Source organism: Ciconia boyciana, chromosome 34, assembly GCF_034638445.1.
Source record: "Ciconia boyciana chromosome 34, ASM3463844v1, whole genome shotgun sequence".
NCBI lineage: Eukaryota > Metazoa > Chordata > Aves > Ciconiiformes > Ciconiidae > Ciconia > Ciconia boyciana.
The window spans coordinates 902,252-927,457 of NC_132967.1; the positions used below are offsets into that span (position 1 = coordinate 902,252).

Below are 25,206 nucleotides of genomic sequence, written 5' to 3' on the forward strand. Positions count from 1 at the left end.
CCCGGCCCCGCCCCCCCGGCCCGCAGCGCGCCGCGCCTCGGGCACCGCCGCAGCGCCGGAGCCATGGGCCGGTACAGGGGGGCTGGGGGGAGGGGCCGCCTCCGGGCCGGTACGGGGGCTGGGGCTGGGGGAGGGGCTGCCTCCGGGCCGGTACCGGGGGCTGGGGCTGGGGGGCGGGTGCTCAGCGCGCCGTGGGCCCCTGATCGCGCTGCGGCGCCGGCGGGGGCTCTGCGCGGGGACTCGCCTGGGGGGCCACGGCACCGCGGGGGGGGTCCCCGGGGCCGGGGGGGGCCGCGGCCTTGCGGGGAGCCCTGCGGGGGGCGGCTGGCGCGGGCACACGCGCGTGCGGCGGCCCGGGGAGGGCCCCTGGGGGACACGCGTGTGCCGGGGCACCGGTGGGTGCGTGCGCGGGCGCGCCGGGGCACACGCGTGTGCAAGCGGGGCAGGGGCGCGCGCACGGGCGCGCTGGCGGGCACGCGCGCGTGCAAGCGTGCCGGGGCACGCGCGGCTGCAGGGGCGCTGCCGGCACACGCGTGCGCGGGCGGGCCAGGGCCGCGCGTCCAGGTGGCACACGCGCGCGTGCAAGCGTGCCGGGGGCACGCGCAGGTGCAGGGGCGCTGCCGGCACGCGCGCGTGCGAGCGCGTCGAGGGCACGTGTGCGAGGGAGCGAGCGTGCCGGGGCACACGCGTGTGCAAGCCTGCCGGCCCCCGCTCTGGCAGGCGGGGGCGGCTGCGGAAGCGGGCGGGGGTCCCCGCCCCGCGCACACGCGTGTGCCGGGCCCGGGGGGCGGGGCTTGCACACGCGCGTGCCCCCCCCCGGTTGCGGGGGCAGAGCCGGGCTGGGGGCGCCCCGCCCCCCCTTTGGCGCAGTCCTCGCGCGCCCGCCGCAGGGCCGGGGGCGTGGCCGCGCCGCGCTGGCCCCGCCCCTGCCCGCCGCTCATTGGCCGCTGCCGCGGGACGGACAGGCGGGGGGCGGGGCCTGGGCGGAGCCGAGGGGCGGCCTGAGGGGACCGGGAGCGACTGGGGGGAACTGGGAGTTACTGGAATTTACTGGGGGAACTGGGAGCGACTGGGATTTGCTGAGGGAGTTGTGGACCGGGAGTTACTGGGGGGGAACTGGGAGTTACTGGGATTTGCTGAGAGAGTTGTGCACTGGGAGTTACTGGGGGGGAACTGGGAGTTACTGGGATTTACTGGGGGAACTGGCAGTTACTGGGATTTGCTGAGGGAGTTGTGGACCGGGAGTGACTGAGGGGAACTGGGATTTACTGGGGGAACTGGGAGTTACTGGGATTTGCTGAGAGACTTGTGGACTGGGAGTTACTGGGGGAACTGGGAGTTACTGGGGGAGCTGGGAGTTACTGGGATTTGCTGGAGGAACTGGGAGTTACTGGGATTTGCTGAGGGAGTTGTGGACTGGGAGTTACTGGGGTAACTGGGAGCGACTAGGATTTACTGGGGGAACTGGGAGTTACTGGGATTTGCTGGAGGAACTGGGAGTTACTGGGATTTGCTGAGGGAGTTGTGGACCGGGAGTTACTGGGGGAACTGGGAGTTACTGGGGGAACTGGGAGTTACTGGGATTTACTGGGGGAACTGGCAGTTACTGGGATTTGCTGAGAGAGTTGTGGACTGGGAGTGACTGAGGGGAACTGGGATTTACTGGGGGAACTGGCAGTTACTGGGATTTGCTGAGGGAGTTGTGGACCGGGAGTTACTGGGGGGGAACTGGGAGTTACTGGGATTTACTGGGGGAACTGGCAGTTACTGGGATTTGCTGAGGGAGTTGTGGACCGGGAGTGACTGAGGGGAACTGGGATTTACTGGGGGAACTGGGAGTTACTGGGATTTGCTGAGAGACTTGTGGACTGGGAGTTACTGGGGGGAACTGGGAGTTACTGGGATTTGCTGAGAGAGTTGTGGACTGGGAGTTACTGGGGGGGAACTGGGAGTTACTGGGATTTACTGGGGGAACTGGGAGTTACTGGGATTTGCTGAGGGAGTTGTGGACCGGGAGTGACTGAGGGGAACTGGGATTTACTGGGGGAACTGGGAGTTACTGGGATTTGCTGAGAGACTTGTGGACTGGGAGTTACTGGGGGGAACTGGGAGTTACTGGGGGAACTGGGAGTTACTGGGATTTGCTGGAGGAACTGGGAGTTACTGGGATTTGCTGAGGGAGTTGTGGACTGGTAGTTACTGGGGTAACTGGGAGCGACTAGGATTTACTGGGGGAACTGGGAGTTACTGGGATTTGCTGGAGGAACTGGGAGTTACTGGGATTTGCTGAGGGAGTTGTGGACCGGGAGTTACTGGGGGGGAACTGGGAGTTACTGGGGAACTGGGAGTTACTGGGATTTACTGGGGAACTGGCAGTTACTGGGATTTGCTGAGAGAGTTGTGGACTGGGAGTGACTGAGGGGAACTGGGATTTACTGGGGGAACTGGCAGTTACTGGGATTTGCTGAGGGAGTTGTGGACCGGGAGTTACTGGGGGGGAACTGGGAGTTACTGGGATTTACTGGGGAACTGGGAGTTACTGGGATTTGCTGAGAGACTTGTGGACTGGGAGTTACTGGGGGAACTGGGAGTTGCGGGGGGAACTGGGAGTTACTGGGATTTGCTGGAGGAACTGGGAGTTACTGGGATTTGCTGAGAGAGTTGTGGACCGGGAGTTACTGGGGGAACTGGGAGTTACTGGGGGGAACTGGGAGTTACTGGGATTTACTGGGGGAACTGGGAGTTACTGAGATTTGCTGAGAGAGTTGTGGACCGGGAGTTACTGGGGGGAACTGGGAGTTACTGGGATTTACTGGGGAACTGGCAGTTACTGGGATTTGCTGAGAGAGTTGTGGACCGGGAGTTACTGGGGGGGAACTGGGAGTTACTGGGATTTACTGGGGGAACTGGCAGTTACTGGGATTTGCTGAGAGACTTGTGGACTGGGAGTTACTGGGGGGAACTGGGAGTTACTGGGGGAACTGGGAGTTACTGGGATTTGCTGGAGGAACTGGGAGTTACTGGGATTTGCTGAGAGAGTTGTGGACTGGGAGTTACTGGGGGGGAACTGGGAGTTACTGGGGGAACTGGGTGTTACTGGGATTTACTGTGGGAACTGGCAGTTACTGAGATTTGCTGAGAGAGTTGTGGACCGGGAGTTACTGGGGGGGAACTGGGAGTTACTGGGATTTACTGGGGGAACTGGCAGTTACTGGGATTTGCTGAGGGAGTTGTGGACCGGGAGTGACTGAGGGGAACTGGGAGTTACTGGGATTTGCTGGAGGAACTGGGAGTTACTGGGATTTGCTGAGAGAGTTGTGGACCGGGAGTTACTGGGGGGGAACTGGGAGTTACTGGGATTTGCTGAGAGAGTTGTGGACTGGGAGTTACTGGGGGGGAACTGGGAGTTACTGGGGGGGAACTGGGAGTTACTGGGATTTACTGGGGGAACTGGGAGTTACTGAGATTTGCTGAGAGAGTTGTGGACCGGGAGTTACTGGGGGGGAACTGGGAGTTACTGGGATTTACTGGGGGAACTGGCAGTTACTGGGATTTGCTGAGGGAGTTGTGGACTGGGAGTTACTGGGGTAACTGGGAGCGACTAGGATTTACTGGGGGAACTGGGAGTGACTGGGATTTACTGAGGGAGTTGTGCACCGGGAGTTACTGGAGTAACTGGAAAGAGAGAATGCAAGAAGACTGGGAGTTACTGGGAACTTACTGAGGAAATTGGGAGTTACTGGGGGAGTTACTGGGGGGTTATGGAGCGGGAGTTGCTGGGAGAACTGGGAGTTGCTGGGAATGGCGGAGTGGATCGGGTACTGGGGGAACTGGAGGGAAAGAGTCTTTCGGAGAAGACCAGAAGTCACTGGGTGACGGGGAGATACTGGGATTTACTGGGGGGGACTGGGAGTTGCTGAGGGCATTGGGAGCTCGGGGAGTTTGCAGGATTTGCTGGGGGAACAGATCGCGGGGGGACTGGGAGCTACTGGGAGAGCTGGGGGGCTCGCAGTTTCTGGGGGGACTGGGGAAGCCGGGGATACTGGGGGGACTGGGAGGTGCTGGTGCGCGGGGAGGGGCAGGGCTTCGCCGGGGCCGGGGGTGACGGTGGAGCGGCGGGTCCGTGCTGGGCGGTGGGTGACGCCCCTGTCCCCAGGTGTGGCCCGGGCAGGGGGGGCGGCCGCCCCTGACCCCGGCGCCGTCCATGGCCTGGCCCCCCCGCGGGGGCGAGCGACCAGCCAGGAGGGGCCCCCCGGCATGACCCCCCCGGGGCCCCGCCACCGCCACCGCCACCGTCACCGCTGAGCAGGTGAGAGACCCCCGGCGGTGCCCCTGGTCCCCAGCGATGTCCCCGAGCCACGCGTCCTGTCCCTAACGATGCCCCTGGTCCCTAACGATGTCCCCGAGCCACGTCCCCATCCCTAACGATGCCCCTGGTCCCTAACGATGTCCCCGAGCCACGTGCCCTGTCCCTAACGGTGCCCCTGGTCCCTAACGATGTCCCCGAGCCACGTCCCCGTCCCTAACGATGCCCCTGGTCCCTAACGATGTCCCCGAGCCACGTGCCCTGTCCCTAACGATGCCCCTGGTCCCTAACGATGTCCCCGAGCCACGTCCCCGTCCCTAACGATGCCCCTGGTCCCTAACGATGTCCCCGCGCCCCGTGCCCTGTCCCTAACGATGCCCCTGGTCCCTAACGATGTCCCCGAGCCACGTCCCCGTCCCTAACAATGCCCCTGGTCCCTAATGATGTCCCCGAGCCACGTGCCCTGTCCCTAACAATGCCCCCGGTCCCCAACGATGTCCCCGAGCCACGTCCCCGTCCCTAACGATGCCCCTGGTCCCTAATGATGTCCCCGAGCCACATCCCCTGTCCCTAACGATGCCCCCGGTCCCCATTGGTGTCCCCGAGCCACGTCCCCATCCCTAACAGTGCCCCCGGTCCCCATCGGTGTCCCTGAGTCACATCCCCTGTCCCTAACGATGCCCCTGGTCCCTAATGATGTCCCCAAGTCACGTCCCCGTCCCTAACGATGCCCCTGGTCCCTAATGATGTCCCCGAGCCACATCCCCTGTCCCTAACGATGCCCCCGGTCCCCATCGGTGTCCCTGAGTCACATCCCCTGTCCCTAACGATGCCCCTGGTCCCTAATGATGTCCCCAAGCCACGTCCCCGTCCCTAACAATGCCCCTGGTCCCCATCGGTGTCCCTGGGTCACATCCCCTGTCCCTAACGATGCCCCTGGTCCCCAACGATGTCCCCGAGCCACGTGCCCTGTCCCTAATGATGCCCCTGGTCCCTAACGATGTCCCCGAGCCACGTGCCCTGTCCCTAACGGTGCCCCTGGTCCCCAACAATGTCCCCGAGCCACGTGCCCTGTCCCTAATGATGCCCCTGGTCCCTAACGATGTCCCCGAGTCACGTCCCCATCCCTAACAATGCCCCCGGTCCCCATCGGTGTCCCTGAGTCACATCCCCTGTCCCTAACGATGCCCCCGGTCCCCAACGATGTCCCCAAGCCACGTCCCCATCCCTAACGATGCCCCTGGTCCCTAATGATGTCCCCAAGCCACGTGCCCTGTCCCTAACGATGCCCCCGGTCCCCATTGGTGTCCCCAAGTCACGTCCCCTGTCCCTAACGATGCCCCTGGTCCCCAGCGATGTCCCCGAGTCACGTCCCCATCCCTAACGATGCTCCTCGTCCCTAACGATGTCCCTGAGTCACGTGCCCTGTCCCTAGCGATGGTCCTCGTCCCTAATGATGTCCCCAAGTCACGTCCCCTGTCCCCAACAATGTCCCAATGTCCCCCATGGTATGCCTTGTCCCTAATGGTGTCCCCAAGTCATGTCCGCTGTCCCTAATGATGCCCCATGTCCCTAATGATGTCCTCAAGTCGCATCCCGTGTCCTCAGTGATGTGCCTTGTCCCTAACAATGTCCCTTGTGGTGCTTTGGTCCATAATGATGCTTCCAAGTCACGTCCCGTGTCCCCCGTGATGTCCCTGACAATGTCCCTTGTCCCTAATGATGTCCCCCATGGTGTCCCTGGTCACTAATGCCCGCAAGTCACGTCCCCTGTTCCTAATGATACCCCTTGTCCCTAATGATGTCTCCGAGTTGCATCACATGTCCCGAACCATGTCCCCAGTGATGTCCCTTGTCCCCAACCATGTCCCCCATGGTGTCCCTGGTCGCTAATGATGTCCCCAAGTCACGCCCCATGTCCCTGATGATGTCCCCAATGATGTCCCCGAGTCGTGTCCTGTGTCCCTGATGCTGTCCCCAAATCACATTTTATGTCCCTGGCGGTGTTACTTGTACCTAAGGGTGTTCTTAAATCATTTTTTGTGTCCCCGATGATGTCCCTGGTCCCTAATGACGTTCTGAAGTTGTGTTGCGTGTCTCCGGTGAGGTCCCTCGTCCCTAATGGTGTCTGCAGCAACGTCAGTTGTCCCTCACGACGTCCCCAAACTGTACTCTGTGTCCTTTGTCCCTAACGATGTCCCCCAGCACCCAAGAGCGTCCCTTGCCCCTAACGATGTCCCGAAGCCCTCAACACTGTCCCCAAGCCCCCAGCGCCATCTGCAAGCCACGTCCCTTGTGGCTAACGATGTCCCGAAGCCCCCAAGGCCATCCCCAAGCCGTGTCCCGTGCCCCCAGTGCCGCCCCCAAGCCCCCGACGACGATGCCCCCAAGCCGCGTCCCCAGCGCTCTCCTCACGTCCCCGCCCCGTGCCACGTCCCTGCCCCCCGCGCTGCCCCCCCCCGCCCCGTCCCTGTCACGCCCCCATCGTGCCGTGTCCCCGTCCCCGCAGGCCACCGGCGCCATGGGGGACCTGGCCAACAGCGCGGGGGAGGCCGGCCCCGGGGGGGGCTTCGGCTGCAGCCTGGCGGAGCTGCGGGCGCTGATGGAGCTGCGCGGCGCCGAGGCCCTGCTGAAGGTGCAGGAGGCCTACGGGGACGTCCACGGGCTCTGCCGCCGCCTCCGCACCTCCCCCACCGACGGTAACGCCGCCCCGGGACCCCTCAGGGACCCCCAGAGACCCCCCCGTCCCCTGGGGACCCCCCGGGACCCCTCAGGGACCCCGAGAGGTCTCCCCAGCATCTAGGCACCCCCAGAGACCTCCTCAGCCTCTAGAGACCGCCCAGGGACCCCCCCCGCCACTCCCTGGGACCCTTCGGGGACCCCCGCAGGGACCTCCCTGTGCCCCAGGACCCCCCAGGAGATCCCACTGTCCCTGGGGAGCCACCAGGGACCCCCAGAAACCTCCTGGGACCCCCCGAGTCCTCTCTGTCCCCCTAGGGACGCGCCTATCCCCTGGGACACCCAGAGTCCTCTACGGACCCCCGGAGACGACCCCCCCCGTCCCCTGGGACCCCTCAGGGACCCCCCAAGGACCCCTCTGTCCCCTCAGGGACCCTCCCAGGGGTCTCATTGTGCTCTAGGGCCCCCCCCAGGGACCTCGCTGCCCCCCGGGGATCCCGGGGCACCCCAGCAGGGGCGAGGGGGGCCGGGGCGGGGGGCCGGGGGACACCCCCCACGTGGGGGGACCCAGGCGTCCGGGCGTCCCCCAGGGCTGTCGGAGGGGGCGGCGGAGCTGGAGCGGCGGCGCCAGGTCTTCGGCCAGAACTGGATCCCCCCGAAGCGCCCCAAGACCTTCGCGGAGCTGGTGTGGGAGGCGCTGCAGGACGTCACCCTCATCATCCTCGAGGTGGCCGCCGTCGTCTCCCTGGGGCTCTCCTTCTACGCCCCCCCCAGCGGGGACACCGAAGGTGGGGGGCGCCGGTGGCGGGGGGGGGGACGACCCCCGCGGCGGGGGACGGAGGGACGCCGTCCCCGCTTCCCCATCGCGTCCCTTGGTCCCACCCCACCCCGCTGTCCCCTGCCCCCCGGCCCCGTCCGACCGCGTCCCCGTGTCCCCGTCCCTCGGCTCACCCCGTCCCCGCGTCCCCTCTGTCCCCGTCCTTCAGTTGTGCCCCGTCGCCACGTCCCCGGCCCCGTGCTGACACCACCCCCACGTCGCCCCGTCCCCATCCTGGCCTGACGTCGCTCCTGCGTCCTCCGTGTCCCCGCCCTGGCCTGATGCCATCCGCGCGTCCCCATCTGTGGGCTGATGCCATCCCCCCGTCCAGCACGTTGCCACCCCGATGTCAGCCCCACGTCCCTCGTGTCCTCGTCCCGATGCCGTCCCCACGCCTCCGTTCCCGTCCCGATGTTGTCCCCGTGTGCCCATCCCTGGTCTGATGCCGTCCCCACGTCCCCCGTGTCCCCATCCCGATGCCATCCCCGTGTCCCCACGCCGTCCCCGCCGGTGGCCTGACGTCCCCCCACGCAGTCTGCGGCCACGCCTCGGGGGGCGCGGAGGACGAGGGGGAGGCGGAGGCGGGCTGGATCGAGGGGGCGGCCATCCTGCTGTCGGTGGCCTGCGTCGTCCTCGTCACCGCCTTCAACGACTGGAGCAAGGAGCGCCAGTTCCGGGGGCTGCAGAGCCGCATCGAGCAGGAGCAGCGCTTCGCCGTCGTGCGCCACGGCCGCCAGGCCCAGGTCCCCGTCGCCGAGCTGGTGGTGGGCGACGTCGCCCAGGTCAAGTACGGTGAGTGCCCTGCCGCGGGGACGGGCACGCCGGGGCGCCGGGGGCTCTGGCGGCCCCGACGCCGGGGGGGGGACGGGCCCGGCGGGGTGACGCGGCCTCCCTCGCAGGTGACCTGCTGCCGGCCGACGGCATCCTGATCCAAGGCAACGACCTGAAGATCGACGAGAGCGCGCTGACGGGGGAGTCCGACCACGTCCGCAAGTCGGTCGACAAGGACCCCATGCTGCTCTCGGGTGAGGCGGGGGGCGGCCGGGGGCGTTTGGGGGGCTGGGGGGGCCCCGCTGTGACCCCCCTGCGTCCCCCCCCGCGCAGGCACCCACGTCATGGAGGGCTCGGGGAAGATGGTGGTGACGGCCGTGGGGGTCAACTCGCAGAGCGGCATCATCTTCACCTTGCTGGGCGCCGGCGGGGAGGAGGAGGAGGAGAAGAAGGAGAAGAAAGGTGGGCGCCCGCCCCCCTCCCTCCGTCCCCGCGTCCGTCCCGCCGTCCCTCGCGTCCGTGGCCTCCCTGCGGGCTCGTCCCCTCGTGTCCGTGTCCCTGCGGGCTGGGCGCGGAGCGACGCCACGTTGGCTGCGGGCTGGGCTCCGGAGCCCGTCCCGCTCCTCGCCCAGTCCGGAGCGGCTCCGCGCCGAGTCCGGCTGGCTGAGGGCCTCCGGACGTGGTCGCCCTCCATCCCGAGCGGCCCCCGGCGGGCTCTGGCCGCCCAGCGTGCGTCTCCCCCCCACCCGCGGCCTCTCCAGGGGGGCTCGGCGTCCCCGGACGGAGCCGAGCCCTTCCTCCGGCCTTGGCTCGTCCCCGCTCGGGTTGCTGCGGGGGGCGCCGGGGGTGGGGGTCCCCAGCCCCGTCCTCCTCCCGCCTCGTGCCCCGTCCCGTCTGACGCCGGCGCCGTCCGTCCTTCTGCCGCAGGGAAGCCCCAGGACGGCGCGGTGGAGAACCTGCAGAGCAAAGGTGCGCCGGGGTGCTGGGGCGGGGGGGACGCGCCCAGACCGCCCCCCACCCCCGCGTCCCCCTCCCCGCCGACGGGGCCGTGTGGGTGTCCCCAGCCAAGAAGCAGGACGGGGCGGTGGCGATGGAGATGCAGCCGCTGAAGAGCGCGGAGGGGGGGGACGTGGAGGAGCGGGAGCGGAAGTGGAGCAGCGGCCCCAAGAAGGAGAAGTCGGTGCTGCAGGGCAAGCTCACCAAGCTGGCCGTGCAGATCGGCAAGGCAGGTGGGCGCCCGGACGCCGGGGTCCCCCCGGGGCGGGGGCGGGGATGGCCCCCCGCGCCACCCCCGCCCCGCCGGCGGGTGCCTGAGGGCGCTGTGCGGCAGGGCTGGTGATGTCGGCGGTGACGGTGATCATCCTGGTGCTCTACTTCGTCATCGAGACCTTCGTGGTGGAGGGCCGGCCCTGGCTGGCCGAGTGCACCCCCGTCTACGTCCAGTACTGGGTCAAGTTCTTCATCATCGGCGTCACCGTCCTGGTGGTGGCCGTCCCCGAGGGGCTGCCGCTGGCCGTCACCATCTCCCTCGCCTACTCCGTCAAGGTCAGGCCCATCCCAGCGCCCCGCTCCATCCGTCTGTCTGTCCTCAGAGCTCCTCCGTCCATCTGTCCCAGCGCGGATCCGTCCCTCTGTCTGTCCTCCAAGCTTCTGCTCCTCTCCATCCTTCTGTCTGCCTGTCCTCCGGCTCCTCTGCCCTTCGCTCCTCCATCCCTTCTCTCCTCAAAGCTTGTCCATCCGTCCATCCGTCCCTCCATCTGTCTTCCAAGGTCCCCGCCATCTTTCCCATCTCTCTGTCTATCCGTCCCTCAGCTCTTCTGTCCGTCTGCTCCCCCGTCCCTTCCTCCGTCCATCCTCGGGGCTCGTCCCTCCCACCGTGGATCCGTCCCTCTGTCCCTTCAACCTCCTCTCTCCGTCCTCTCCAGCCCTGTCTCTCCTCCAAGACCCGCCATCCGTCCGCCATTCCCTCTGTCTGTCTGTCCTCCGCGTCCGTCCGTCCATTTCCCCACGCCTCTGCCTCTCCTCCGAGCTCCCCTCGGCCTGCCCGTCCGCCCCTCCGCCTGTCTATCTGCCTCCGGGTCTGTCCGTCTGCCCCTCCGTCTGTCCATCCTCAGAGCTCTGTCCGTCCGCCCACGCGCCCTCCCCTCCGTCCCTCCTCTGCCTCTGCCCCTCCCTCCCCCCTCCCCTCCCAGCCCTCTGCCCCTGCCCCCGCTGCCTCCCCCTCGGCTCCCCCACACCGGGGTGCTGCTGGGTGCCCCCAGCACCCCCCCCACACCCCCATCTCCCCCCCAGAAAATGATGCGGGACAACAACCTGGTGCGACACCTGGACGCCTGCGAGACGATGGGCAACGCCACGGCCATCTGCTCCGACAAGACGGGGACGCTCACCACCAACCGCATGACGGTGGTGCAGGCCTTCCTGGGGGACACCCACTTCCGCGCCCCCCCCGACCCCGCCGGCATCGCCCCCCGCACCCTCGACCTCCTCGTCCAGGCCATCGCCATCAACAGCGCCTACACCACCAAGATCCTGGTGAGGGGCGGGGGCCGGCCCTGGGGGGGGCTCGGCCGGGACCCCCGGGGGAGCCGAGACCCTTGGGGGGGGCTCGAGCCCGAAGCTGGGGGGCTCTGCACCCCTCGGGGGGCTGAGACACTGGGGGGGGGTTGCTCGACGTCCCCTGGGACCCCTGTTTGACCCTACTCTCTGCTGTCTGCCCCTAATGGCCCTTCTTCGCCCCCTCCCCCGTGTCTGCCCCCCAACCCCTGCATCCGTCCCCGCCGCCCCATATCTGCCCCCCATACCCGCCCCTGCTGCCCCATATCTGCCCCTCGACCCCCGTATCCACCCCCGCTGCCCCATATCTTTCCCCCCAACCCTTGTATCCACCCCCCGACCCCCATCTCTCTCCCCGTGACCCCCATATCCACCCCGGACCCCAAACCTGCCCCCCTCTCCCCCCTCCCCGCCCCAACCGCCCCTGCCGCCCCGTATCTGTCCCCCCTCGCCCCTCTTCCCCCCCCCGGCCCCCAGCCCCCCGAGACGGCGGGGGGGCTGCCGCGGCAGGTGGGGAACAAGACGGAGTGCGCGCTGCTGGGGCTGGTGCTGGCGCTGCGGCGGGACTACGAGGCGGTGCGGGCGCAGGTCCCCGAGGAGCGGCTCCACAAGGTCTACACCTTCAACTCCGTCCGCAAGTCCATGAGCACCGTCACCCGCCTGCCCGCCGGCGGCTTCCGCCTCTACAGCAAGGGCGCCTCCGAGATCCTCCTGCGCAGGTGAGGGGGGCTGCGCCCCCAGACCCCCCCCCGGGGACACCCCTGGGACGGGGACGCCCCGCGAGGGGCCCCCGAGATCCTCCTGCGCGGCGAGGGGGTCCTGCGCCCCAACGGTGTCCCTGGGGACGCCCCGGGAACGCTCGGGGCACCCCCCCACAAGACGCCCCCGGGATCCTCCTGCGCTGCCGAGGGGCCCCCCTGAAGCTCCCCGGGGCCGCCAGCTCACGGGGACGGGGACGCCGGGGGGCCGCCCCCACGGACCCCCCCCCCCCCGGTGCCCGCAGGTGCTGCGCCATCCTGGGGGGCGGCGGGGAGGCGCGGGCCTTCGGGCCGCGGGACCGGGAGGACGTGGTGCGGAAGGTGGTGGAGCCGATGGCGGCGGCCGGGCTGCGCACCCTGGTCCTGGCCTTCCGCGACTTCCCCCCCGTCCCCGAGCCCCCCTGGGACGACGAGGCCGCCGTCGTGGGCGAGCTCACCTGCATCGCCGTCGTCGGCATCGAGGACCCCGTGCGCCCCGAGGTGCGGGGACGGGGACGGGACACGGGGCGCGTCGGGGGGGACGGGGGGCGTGGGGACACACGGGGGGACGGGGAGGATGGGGGGCACGTGGGGACACGGGGCACGTGGAGGGGAGGGGGATGCGGGGACACGCGGAGGACATGGGGACACCGGATGTTGCGGCGCACGGGAACGGGGACACGTGGAGGACGTGGGGACGGGGAGGATGGGGGACGTGGGGACGCAGCGTGTGGAGGGGACAGGGAACACGGGGACGTGCAGAGGACGTGGGGTCACGGCACGTCGGAGGGCACACAGGACACGGGGACGCGTGGAGGATGTGAGGGTGGGGCGACGTGGGGACACGGGGACGCACGGAGGATGGGGGGGACGTAGGGGGCACGGGGACACGGGGCAGCGGGCGGCTGCAGAGGGGCACGAGGACACGCGGAGGACACGGGGACAGAGGGCGGGGGGACGCGGGGACGCGCGGGGACACGCGTGGGACGGGGGGATGCGGGACGGGGACGCGTCGGGGACACGGGGACGGGGTGGGACGCGGGGGCCGGGGGGTGCCGGACCGCCCGGGGTCCCGCAGGTGCCCGAGGCCATCCGGAAGTGCCAGCGGGCCGGGATCACGGTGCGGATGGTGACGGGGGACAACCTGAACACGGCGCGGGCCATCGCGGCCAAGTGTGGCATCCTGCCCGCCGGCGAGGACTGGCTCTGCCTGGAGGGGAGGGAGTTCAACCGCCGCATCCGCAACGAGAAGGGGGAGGTACGGCGGCAGCGGGGCGACGCCCCGGGGTGGACTGGGGGCACTGGGACGGACTGGGGGCTCTGGGAGAAGACCCCGGGGTGGACTGGGGACACTGGGAGAAGACCCTGGGATGGACTGGGGGCTCTGGGAGAAGACCCTGGGGTGGACTGGGGGCACTGGGGTGGACTGGGGGCACTGGGAGAAGACCCCAGGGTGGACTGGGGGCTCTGGGAGAAGACCCCGGGGTGGACTGGGGACACTGGGAGAAGACCCCGGGGTGGACTGGGGGCACTGGGGTGGACTGGGGGCACTGGGACGGACTGGGGCTCTGGGAGAAGACCCTGGGGTGGACTGGGGGCACTGGGGTGGACTGGGGGCACTGGGAGAAGACCCCAGGGTGGACTGGGGGCTCTGGGAGAAGACCCTGGGATGGACTGGGGGCACTGGGAGAAGACCCCGGGGTGGACTGGGGGCACTGGGAGAAGACCCTGGGGTGGACTGGGGGCACTGGGGTGGACTGGGGGCACTGGGAGAAGACCCCGGGGTGGACTGGGGGCACTGGGACGGACTGGGGGCTCTGGGAGAAGACCCTGGGGTGGACTGGGGGCACTGGGGTGGACTGGGGGCTCTGGGAGAAGACCCTGGGATGGACTGGGGGCTCTGGGAGAAGACCCTGGGACGGACTGGGGGCTCTGGGAGAAGACCCCGGGGTGGACTGGGGGCACTGGGGTGGACTGGGGGCACTGGGACGGACTGGGGGCTCTGGGAGAAGACCCTGGGATGGACTGGGGGCACTGGGGTGGACTGGGGGCCCGGGGAGAAGACCCGGGGGTGGACTGGGGGCACTGGGGTGGACTGGGGACACTGGGAGAAGACCCCGGGGTGGACTGGGGCACTGGGGTGGACTGGGGGCTCTGGGAGAAGACCCTGGGATGGACTGGGGGCACTGGGAGAAGACCCCGGGGTGGACTGGGGGCACTGGGACGGACTGGGGGCTCTGGGAGAAGACCCTGGGATGGACTGGGGGCACTGGGGTGGACTGGGGACACTGGGAGAAGACACCAGGGTGGACTGGGGGCTCTGGGGTGGACTGGGGGCACTGGGACGGACTGGGGGCTCTGGGAGAAGACCCTGGGATGGACTGGGGGCACTGGGGTGGACTGGGGGCACTGGGAGAAGACCCCAGGGTGGACTGGGGACACTGGGAGAAGACCCTGGGGTGGACTGGGGGCACTGGGGTGGACTGGGAGGCACTGGGAGAAGACCCCAGGGTGGACTGGGGGCTCTGGGAGAAGACCCTGGGATGGACTGGGGGCACTGGGAGAAGACCCCAGGGTGGACTGGGGGCACTGGGGTGGACTGGGGGCACTGGGACGGACTGGGGGCTCTGGGAGAAGACCCTGGGGTGGACTGGGGGCACTGGGAGAAGACCCCGGGGTGGACTGGGGGCACTGGGACGGACTGGGGGCTCTGGGAGAAGACCCTGGGATGGACTGGGGGCACTGGGAGAAGACCCCGGGGTGGACTGGGGGCACTGGGGTGGACTGGGGGCACTGGGACGGACTGGGGGCTCTGGGAGAAGACCCTGGGATGGACTGGGGGCACTGGGGTGGACTGGGGACACTGGGAGAAGACCCCGGGGTGGACTGGGGGCACTGGGGTGGACTGGGGACACTGGGAGAAGACCCTGGGATGGACTGGGGGCACTGGGAGAAGACCCCGGGGTGGACTGGGGGCACTGGGACGGACTGGGGGCTCTGGGAGAAGACCCTGGGATGGACTGGGGGCACTGGGGTGGACTGGGGACACTGGGAGAAGACACCAGGGTGGACTGGGGGCTCTGGGGTGGACTGGGGGCACTGGGACGGACTGGGGCTCTGGGAGAAGACCCTGGGATGGACTGGGGGCACTGGGAGAAGACCCCAGGGTGGACTGGGGGCACTGGGGTGGACTGGGGGCACTGGGACGGACTGGGGGCTCTGGGAGAAGACCCTGGGGTGGACTGGCGGCACTGGGGTGGACTGGGGACACTGGGAGAAGACCCCGGGGTGGACTGGGGGCACTGGGACGGACTGGGGGCTCTGGGAGAAGACCCCGGGGTGGACCGGGGGACACCTGGATGACTGGGGGGCACTGGGATGGACTGGAGGGGCTGAGGGGGGAGGAAGTGGGGTCCCCGGGGGGACACAGACAGGAGCGCTGGGCCCCTGTCCCGTGGGGATGCCCCACAGCTTGGGGGCAGGGGCGGGGGGACGCGTGGGGCGGCAGCGGGGGGCTCACCCCCCGTGCCCCCCCAGATCGAGCAGGAGCGCCTCGACAAGGTCTGGCCCAAGCTGCGGGTGCTGGCGCGGTCGTCGCCCACCGACAAGCACACCCTGGTCAAAGGTGGGGTGCGGGGGGTGCGGCGGGGCGCTCGGGGTGCAAGGGGACTGTTTGGGGGCGAGGGGGCATCTAGGGGTGTTTGGGGGGCAGGGGGGTTAGGGGGCTCGGGGGCGGAGGGGTGCTGCCCAGCGGCCGGTCGGGGTCCCCACCGCCCCGTCCCCAGGGATCATCGACAGCACCATCGGGGACCAGCGGCAGGTGGTGGCCGTCACGGGGGACGGCACCAACGACGGCCCCGCGCTCAAGAAGGCCGACGTGGGCTTCGCCATGGTAACCCCCTCAAACAGGGCCCCCGGCACCCCCAGGCCCTCCCCGCCCCCCTCAGGGGGTCCCCGGCACCTCCAAACCCTCCCCACCCCCATCAGGAGCTCCCAGCACCCCCTAAACCCTCTCCACCTCCTTCGGGGGGGTCCCCGGCACCCCCAGACCCTCCCTACCCCCCTCGGGGGGTCCCCGGCATGCCCAAAGCCTCCCACCCCCCCTCAGGGGTCCCTGGCACCCCCAAAGCCTCTCCGCCCCCGGGGTCCCCCAAATCCCCCTCAGGGGACCGTCGTCGCAGGGCTCCTCCTCGTTCCTGCCCCAGCGTCCCCCAGTTGCCCCCGTCTCCAATCCTGGGGGGTCCCTGGGGCCCCCAACCCCTTCCCAGCCCCATCTCGGGGGCCCCCAGCGTCTCCCCCAGACCCCAGTTCTGCCCCAGGAGACCCCGGGGGACCTCCCCGTCCCCCTCCGGCCGCCCCCCGTCCCCCGCCTGGGGGTCCCCCCGCTTCCCCTCGCCCACCCTCGGCTCTCCCCAGGGCATCGCGGGGACGGACGTGGCCAAGGAGGCGTCCGACATCATCCTGACGGACGACAACTTCTCCAGCATCGTCAAGGCGGTGATGTGGGGCCGCAACGTCTACGACAGCATCTCCAAGTTCCTCCAGTTCCAGCTGACCGTCAACGTGGTGGCCGTGGTGGTGGCCTTCACCGGGGCCTGCATCACCCAGGTGGGGGGCGCGGGGCGGCGGGGGCCGCGGCGGGGGGCGGAGGCGGAGACGGACGCCGTCCGCGTGTCCCACCGCCCCCGCAGGACTCCCCGCTGAAGGCCGTGCAGATGCTGTGGGTCAACCTCATCATGGACACCTTCGCCTCGCTGGCGCTGGCCACCGAGCCGCCCACGGAGGCCCTGCTGCTGCGCAAGCCCTATGGCCGCAACAAGCCCCTCATCTCCCGCACCATGCTGAAGAACATCCTGGGCCACGCCGCCTACCAGCTCGTCATCATCTTCACCCTCCTCTTCGTCGGTGCGTGGACGCGGGGCCCGCCGCGCCCGGGCACCACGGGGAGGTGTGGGGAGAGGTCCCGCCCCCGTGGCTGTGTCCCCGAGGCGGTCCCGCATCCCATGGGAACCCACGGGGGATGTTGGGAGAGGTCCTACAGACCATGGCCACGTCCCCAGGGGTGTCCCACATCCCGTGGGAGATGTCGGGGAGAGGTCCTACAGCCCACAGGAGATGGTGGGAGAGGTCCCATGCCCATACTCGTGTCCCCAAGGCGGTCCCACATGCCATGGGCCCACTTGGGCACCCGTGGGAGGTGTTGGGAGAGGTCCTACAGCCCACAGAAGATGGTGGGAGAGGTCCCATGCCCGTGGCTCTGTCCCCAGGGTGGTCCCATGTCCCACGGAGGATGTTGGGAGAGGTCCCATGCCCCTGGCTGAGTCCCCAGGGTGGTCCCACATGCCATGGGGCCCACTTGGGCACCCATGGGTGATGTTAGGAGAGGTCCTACAGCCCATGGCTGCGTCCCCAAGGTGGTCCCACGTCCCACAGGAGATGTTGGGAGAGGTCCTACAGCCCACGGCCATGTCCCCGCAGTGTCCCACATCCCGTGGGAGATGTTGGGAGAGGTCCCGTGCCCATGGCTGTGTCCCCGAGGTGGTCCCACGTCCCATGGAAGATGTTGGGAGAGGTCCTACACCTGTAGCTGTGTCCCCAAGGTGGTCCCGCATGCCATGGGCCCGCTTGGGCACTCGTGGGAGATCTTGGGAGAGGTCCTACAGCCCATGACCGTGTCCCCAAGGGGGTCCCACATCCCGTGGGAGATGATGGGAGAGCTCCCACGCCCATGGCCACGTCCCCCGGGCGTCCCACGTCCTGCGGGAGATGCGGTGGGCGGTCCCTCCCCTGGGGCCGTGGCCCCCCCGGCTGACGCGGCCCCCCCGCAGGGGAGGTCTTCTTCGACATCGACAGCGGGCGCAACGCCCCCCTGCACTCGCCGCCCTCGGAGCACTACACCATCATCTTCAACACCTTCGTCATGATGCAGCTCTTCAACGAGATCAACGCCCGCAAGATCCACGGCGAGAGGAACGTCTTCGACGGCATCCTCGCCAACCCCATCTTCTGCTCCATCGTCCTGGGCACCTTCGCCGTCCAGGTGGGGCGCGGCGGGTGGGGGCCTGGGGACACCCCGGCATGCGGGGGGGTGGGGGGGGGGGTGGGGGACCTTGTTGTGTCCCCCCCGTTGCCCCACGCACCTTTGCCATCCCGGTGGGCTGCGGGGAGGTCTGGGGGAGCCATGGGGGTGTCCGGACTTGGAGGGGACCCACAGGGACTCCACGGGGACCCCCAGATGTGGACGGGACCCACAGGGACCCCCAGGGCCCCAGACATGGAGGGGGCCCACGGGGACCCCCAGACTTGGAGGGGACCCCCTCGATGTGGAGGGAACCCACAGAGACCCTGTGGGGACCCCCAGACATGGAGGGGACCCACGGGGACCCCCAGGGACCCCCAAATGTGGAGGGGACCCACGGAGACCCCATGGGGACCCCCAGACTTGGAGGGGACCCCCAGGGACCCCCAGAGACCCCTGGATGTGGAAGAGACCCACGGAGCCCCCCCAGACGTGGAGGGGACCCCCAGGGGCCCATGGGGACCCCCGCTCCCCGTCACCCCCTCCCTCGTCCGGGGCACTCTCGTCACCCAGGTGGGCTGCGGGGACCCGTGGGGACCCCCGGACGTGGCGGGGGGGCCCGTGGTGACCCCGTGGGGACACCCAGGCACGGAGGGGACCCCCGGGGACCCCCATCTTCTGCTCCGTCATCTCAAGCACCTTCGCCGTCCAGGTGGGCCGCGGGGACCCCCAGCTGCGGGGGTGACCCATGGGGACACCGGACACAGGAGGGGGGGGGCCCCCAGGGCCCCCCGGGACCCCCGACAGCCCCCGCGCCTGCTCCATCGTCCTGGGCACCTCCACCTCCAGGTGGGCCGTGGGGGGCCCTGGGACCCCCGAGGGGCCCCGCAGGGGACCCCTGAGGGACCCCCGTCACCCATGGGGACCCCCTGAGGGACCCTGTAGGGACCCCTGTCACCCATGGGGACCCCCAGCAGCCCTGAGGGACCCTGTAGGGACCCCTGTCATCCATGGGACCCCCGTCATCCGTGGGGACCCCTGAGGGACCCCGTAGGGACCCCTGTCACCCATAGAGACCCCCAGCAGCCCTGGGGACCCTATAGGGACGCCCGTCACCCGTGGGGACCCCCCAGGGAGTGTGGCACTCTGCAGGGCCCCCCCAGCACCCCTGGGCCCCCCCCGACTTTGGGGGGCGGGGGGGTCACGACCCTCTTCTCCCCACGGGGACCCCACAGGGACCCCCAGGGGCACCCGGTGACCCCGAGGGGCCCCTGCGCCCCCCACTGAGCCCCCCCGTGCCCCCAGATCGCCATCGTGCAGTTTGGGGGGAAGCCCTTCAGCTGCTCCCCGCTCAGCGCCGAGCAGTGGCTGTGGTGCCTCTTCGTCGGCGTCGGCGAGCTCGTCTGGGGGCAGGTACGGGGATGACCCCTGCCCCGGGATGACCCCTGCCCCCGGGGATGACCCCTGCCCCCGGGATGACCCCTGCCCCCGGGATGACCCCCCCCACCCCTGGGACCCCGGGGACCCAGGCGTCTGGGGACACACGCACCCCGTGATCCCCTGGCTGCCCCCTGCCCCCGCACCCCAGGGCCTCGTTAGCCCCGCTGCCCTCGTTAGCCCCGCTGCCCTCGTTAGCCCCGCTGCCCTCGTTAGCCCCGCTATTGCCCCTAACGGGGCAGGGGACGGTGCTGCTGCCCCCTCGTTAACCTCGTTAACCTCCCAAGGAGGCCAGCGGTGCCCCGAGCTCGTTAGCCTCCTGCCCTCCTTACCCCTGACGACGCCGGGGGCGGGGCTGACCCCGTGCCCTCCTTAGCCGGGTCCCTCCTTGCCCTCGTTGACCTTGCTGACCCCTTGACCCCGCTTGTCCTTGGCCTCGTTAACCCCGGCAGGGCGGGCGCCCTCGTTAACCTCGTTAATGGCGGGGCTGCCCTCCTTAACCTGTCCCCTCGTTAACCCCGTCCCCTCGTTACCCCATGCCCTCGTTAACCCCGTGCCCTCGTTAACCCCATCCCCTCGTTAACCCCGTCCCCTCGTTACCCCGTCCCCTCGTTAACCCGTCCCCTCGTTAACCCCGTCCCCTCGTTAACCCCGCCCCGGGCAGGTGATGGCGGGGGTGCCCGGGGGGCGGCTGCGGTGCCCCGGGGCGGGGCCGGGCCCGGTGCAGCGGCGGCAGCGGCAGGCGGCGGCGGCGGCGGAGGAGGAGGAGGAGGAGGAGGAGGAGGAGGAGGAGGACGCGGCGGAGCGGGAGCTGCGGCGGGGGCAGGTGCTCTGGGTGCGCGGCCTCAACCGCATCCAGACGCAGGTGGGCGCGCCCGACCTCTGACCCCTGACCCCCGGCAGCCGGGGACACCCCCAGGGCTCCACCCCGCTGACCCTACAGATCCCTGACCCTTCACCTCTGACCCTACAGACCCCTGACCCTTCACCCTGACCCTACAGGCCTCTGACCCTTCACCTCTGATCCTACAGATCCCTGACCCTTCACCTCTGACCCTACAGACCGCTGACCCTTCACCTCTGACCCTACAGACCTCTGACCCTTCACCTCTGACCCTACAGACCCCTGACCCTTCAGATCCCTGACCCTTCACCTCTGACCCTACAGACCCCTGACCCTTCACCCTGACCCTACAGACCGCTGACCCTTGACCTCCGACCCTACAGACCCCTGACCCTTCACCTCTGACCCTTCACCCTGACCCTACAGACCCCTGACCCTTCACCCCTCACCCTACAGACCCCTGACCATACAGACCCCTGACCCTTCACCTCCGACCCTACAGACCCCTGACCCTTCACCCCTGACCCTACAGACCCCTGACCCTTCACCTCCGACCCTACAGAACTCTGACCCTTCGCCTCCGACCCTACAGACCCCTGACCCTTCGCCTCCGACCCTACAGACCCCTGACCCTTCACCTCTGACCCTACAGACCCCTGACCCTTCACCTCCGACCCTACAGACCCCTGACCCTTCAGATCCCTGGCCCTTCACCCCTGACCCTACAGACCCCTGACCCTTCGCCTCCGACCCTACAGACCCCTGGCCCTTCGCCTCTGACCCTACAGACCCCTGACCCTTCACCTCTGACCCTACAGACCCCTGACCCTTCAGATCCCTGGCCCTTCGCCTCCGACCCTACAGACCCCTGGCCCTTCACCCCTGACCCTTCACCCTGACCCTACAGACCCCTGACCCTTCACCCCTGACCCTACAGACCCCTGACCCTTCAGATCCCTGGCCCTTCACCCCTGACCCTACAGACCCCTGACCCTTCACCTCCGACCCTACAGACCCCTGACCCTTCACCCTTGACCGTACAGACCCCTGACCCTTCACCTCCGACCCTACAGACCTCTGACCCTTCACCCTGACCCTACAGACCCCTGACCCTTCACCTCCGACCCTACAGACCCCTGGCCCTTCACCCTGACCCTACAGACCCCTGACCCTTCACCTCTGACCCTTCACCCCTGACCCTTCAGATCCCTGGCCCTTCGCCTCTGACCCTACAGACCCCTGGCCCTTCACCCCTGACCCTTCACCCTGACCCTACAGACCCCTGGTCCTTCACCCCTGACCCTACAGACCCCTGGCCCTTCACCCCTCACCCTTCACCTCTGACCCTTCACCCTGACCCTTCAGACCCCTGGCCCTTCACCCCTGACCCTTCACCCTGACCCTTCAGATCCCTGGCCCTTCACCTCTGACCCTACAGACCCCTGGTCCTTCACCCCTGAGCCTACAGACCCCTGACCCTTCACCTCCGACCCTACAGACCCCTGGCCCTTCACCCCTGACCCTACAGACCCCTGACCCTTCACCTCCGACCCTACAGACCCCTGACCCTTCAGATCCCTGGCCCTTCACCCCTGACCCTACAGACCCCTGACCCTTCGCCTCTGACCCTACAGACCCCTGGCCCTTCGCCTCTGACCCTACAGACCCCTGACCCTTCACCTCTGACCCTACAGACCCCTGACCCTTCAGATCCCTGGCCCTTCGCCTCCGACCCTACAGACCCCTGGCCCTTCGCCTCTGACCCTACAGACCCCTGACCCTTCACCTCTGACCCTACAGACCCCTGGCCCTTCACCCCTGACCCTTCACCCTGACCCTACAGACCCCTGACCCTTCACCCCTGACCCTACAGACCCCTGACCCTTCAGATCCCTGGCCCTTCACCCCTGACCCTACAGACCCCTGACCCTTCACCTCCTACCCTACAGACCTCTGACCCTTCACCCTGACCCTACAGACCCCTGGCCCTTCACCCCTGACCCTACAGACCCCTGACCCTTCACCTCCTACCCTACAGACCTCTGACCCTTCACCCTGACCCTACAGACCCCTGACCCTTCACCTCTGACCCTACAGACCCCTGACCCTTCACCTCTGACCCTACAGACCCCTGGCCCTTCACCTCCAACCCTACAGACCCTTGACCCTTCACCTCCAACCCTACAGACCCCTGACCCTTCAGATCCCTGACCCTTCACCCCTGACCCTACAGACCCCTGGCCCTTCACCCCTGACCCTTCACCCCTGACCCTACAGACCCCTGGCCCTTCGCCTCCGACCCTCTGGACGCCCTGACCCTTCGCCCTGGCCCCGCAGCCCCCCTGACCCTTGACCTCCGGCCCAGGGAAGCCCCGCGCTCAGAGCCCGCCCTAGGTCAGGGCCCCCGGCCCCTCGGCCTCCGCCCCTGGCGGCCCCGCAGCCCCGGCCCCGCGGGCGGGCGCTGACCCTCTCTTCTCTCCCGCAGATGGCCGTAGTCGGCACCTTCCGGAGACGCGGCTCCTGCCGGGGGGGCGCGCGGCGCCGCTCGTCCGTCCTCGCCCGCCTCCAGGAGGGGGGCAGCGCCGCCCCCGGGACCCCCGCCCGTGAGCCGCCCCCAGGGCCCCAGATGGGCAGAGACCCCCCCAGTGACCAGGGACTCCCCGAGACTCCCCAGGGCCCCCAGATGAGCGGAGACCACCCCCACCCCGAGACCCCCTCGTGACCAGGGACCCCCCAGGAGCTCCCTGAGTCTCCCCGGGCCCCCAAACAACCAGGGACCCCCTGACAACCAGAGACGCCCCCCCAAACCCCCAGGACACCCCCCAACCCTCAGCCCCTCCCCAGACACCCCCTGCCCCCATCCCCTCCCCTCCCCCCAACCCTTAGCCCCTCCCCAGACACCCCCGCCCCCATCCCCCTCCCTCCCCCTTAGCCCCTCCTCAGACACCCCCCACTGCCCCCCATCCCCTCCCCCCAAACCCTTAGCCCCTCCCCAGACACCCCCCACTGCCCCCATCCCCTCCCCTCCCCCCAAACCCTTAGCCCCTCCCCAGACACCCCCCGCCCCCATCCCCTCCTCCCCCCCCCCAACCCTTAGCCCCTCCCCAGACACCCCCTGCCCCCATCCCCTCCCCCCCAACCCTTAGCCCCTCCCCAGACACCCCCCGCCCCCATCCCCTCCCCTCCCCCCAGCTCTGCTGTTCTGGGGACCCCCTTCCCTGACCCCCATTTCCCCCCATCTTCCCCCCCCCCCCCCAGTTCCCTCCTCCCACCAGTCCCTGTTTCGGCGGGGGCACCCCAAAACCTGGGACTCCCAGAGGGTGGGGGCTGGGAACACCCGGGGGGGTTGGGGGGGGTCTCCTGATGGCTCTGGGGGGTTGGGGACACCCGGGGGGTGGTGTCTCCTGATGGGTCTGGGGGGCTGGGGACACCCGGGGGTGTCGGGGGGTCTCCTGACAGCTCGGAGGGTGCCTGGGGGACGGCAGGGGACCCCTCCCGCTGACCCCCCCGTGTCCCCCCAGATGCGGGTGGTACGGGCCTTCCGTAGCTCCTGGGGGCCCCCCGCGGCCCGAGCCCCGGCCCGGCCCCCCCGCGGGGCCCCCCCCCGAGCTGCTCTTCGGGGACACGCGGGACATCCCCCTCATCGACGACACCGACGCCGAGAGCGAGGCCCCCCCCAACCGCGACCACCACCGCCCCCCCCGCCTCCACAGCCTGGAGACCTCGCTCTAGGGGGGCCCGGCCCCGCCCGCGCGGCGGGGCCTGCCGAGAAGCCATGTTTGTCTGCGGGGGGGGGGGCCCGCTCCCGCCCGGGGGTGCCCCCTCCCCGCTTGGGGGGGGCGTTTTAATTTATTCGGGTTTCCTGTATGTAATTATTTATTGGGGGGCTCGCGCGGGGCCCCCCCCCGGGGGGCCGGCGGTGATTAAACACCTGACGGGAGGGCGAGGCTCCGTCCGTCCGTCCGTCCGTCCCTCCACAGGCGGGGGGGGGGGGGGCTCGCCCCCCACCTGGGTGTCGAGGCCGTAGAGCCCCAGCAGCTCCCGCAGGATCTGCTCCAGCTCCTCGGGGCCCAGCCCGGGGCTCAGCACCTGGGGGGGCGGGGGGGCAGCACCCGTCACCCCGCGCCCCCGGGACCCCCCCACCGCCCCCGGCCCCCCTTCCCTGCCACCAGGGCGGGGGGGTCCCCGGGGGGGCGGGGCGGCCGCAGAGCGCCAGGGCCAGGTGGAGGGCGGCGGCGGCCAGGTGCTGGGGGGGGTGGCGCAGCCCCAGCCCCCCCGCCGCCCCGTCCCGCACCAGCGCCCAGGAGACCCCCGGCACCCGCGGGTGCCCCAGCCCCCGCCGCCCCCAGCGCCCCAGCGCCAGCAGGTACTGCACCAGGTACTGGGGCGAGACGGGCGTCAGGGGGGCCCCGAGGGCTGGGGGGGGGGGAGGGGCGGGTGTCCCCAGGGCGTCCCGAGGGCTGAGAGGGGTCCTTAGGGTATGGGGGGGGTGGGGTCCCAGGGGGTCTCATGGGTGTCCCAAGGGCTGGGGGCCCAGGGGTGTATGTGGGGTCCCAGGGGGTCCCATGGGTGTCCTGAGGGCTGGGGGGGTCCCAAGGGCATCCCCGGGGGGGGGAGGAGGTGTCCCATGGGTGTGCAGGGGGCCCAGAGGGTCCCATGGGTGTCCCGAGGGCTGGGGGGTGCCAGGGGTGTCCCCAGGGCGTGGGGCTTGGTCCCAGAGGGTCCCGTGGGTGTCCCTAGGGCTGAAAGGGGTCCCATGGGTGTCACTAGGGCTGGGGGGGGTCCCTAGGCCGTGGGGGAGACACACACCCATTGGGGGTCCCAGAGGTGCTCCCAGAACCACCCAGGTCGTTGGGGGGGTCCCATGGGTGCTCCCAGCGTCTTTGGGGTCGGGGGGGGGGGGGCATAGGTGCTCCCAAGGACTTTGGGGTGCCCAGGGGGTCTCTGGGGGTCCCACGGGTTCCCCCAGGGCCTTTGGGGTCCAGGGGGGTCCTAGAGGTGCCCCAGGGCCCCATGGGGCTGCAGCGTGCCGGGGGGTCC

General features: G+C 69.4%; 1 protein-coding gene across 11 annotated transcripts; it reads left to right on the top strand.

Moving 5' to 3' along the window:
* On the top strand, window positions 1-23,739 carry ATP2B3 (ATPase plasma membrane Ca2+ transporting 3). Of its 11 annotated transcripts, XM_072848983.1 has the most exons (24): window positions 1-71; window positions 4,157-4,309; window positions 6,391-6,444; window positions 6,816-7,005; window positions 7,576-7,773; window positions 8,337-8,594; window positions 8,702-8,827; window positions 8,907-9,035; window positions 9,501-9,542; window positions 9,638-9,802; window positions 9,904-10,118; window positions 10,866-11,108; window positions 11,607-11,848; window positions 12,133-12,367; window positions 12,945-13,124; window positions 15,404-15,491; window positions 16,283-16,474; window positions 16,558-16,771; window positions 17,695-17,906; window positions 18,532-18,734; window positions 19,191-19,298; window positions 19,987-20,187; window positions 22,652-22,769; window positions 23,688-23,739. In XM_072848983.1, exons 4-24 carry the CDS (start codon window positions 6,828-6,830, stop codon window positions 23,711-23,713), a joined length of 3,573 nt encoding a protein of 1,190 aa, XP_072705084.1. In that variant the 5' UTR covers window positions 1-71; window positions 4,157-4,309; window positions 6,391-6,444; window positions 6,816-6,827; the 3' UTR covers window positions 23,714-23,739. The 11 variants fall into 11 exon arrangements, 9 of the variants coding, with proteins under 9 accessions (XP_072705084.1, XP_072705087.1, XP_072705083.1 ...); XM_072848986.1 differs by lacking the exons at window positions 6,391-6,444; window positions 18,532-18,734 and adding an exon at window positions 15,652-15,758; XM_072848982.1 differs by lacking the exon at window positions 6,391-6,444.
* Window positions 23,740-25,206: the final 1,467 nt, after the last annotated feature.

Excerpts from the sequence above, each read along its gene's own strand:
- ATP2B3 (XM_072848983.1), top strand. The coding sequence starts at position 6,828 with ATGGGGGACCTGGCCAACAGCGCGGGGGAGGCCGGCCCCGGGGGGGGC. Across the intron at positions 8,595-8,701 it reads CGTCGCCCAGGTCAAGTACG|GTGACCTGCTGCCGGCCGAC; the intron begins GTGAGTGCCCTG and ends CCTCCCTCGCAG. Across the intron at positions 8,828-8,906 it reads GGACCCCATGCTGCTCTCGG|GCACCCACGTCATGGAGGGC; the intron begins GTGAGGCGGGGG and ends CCCCCCGCGCAG.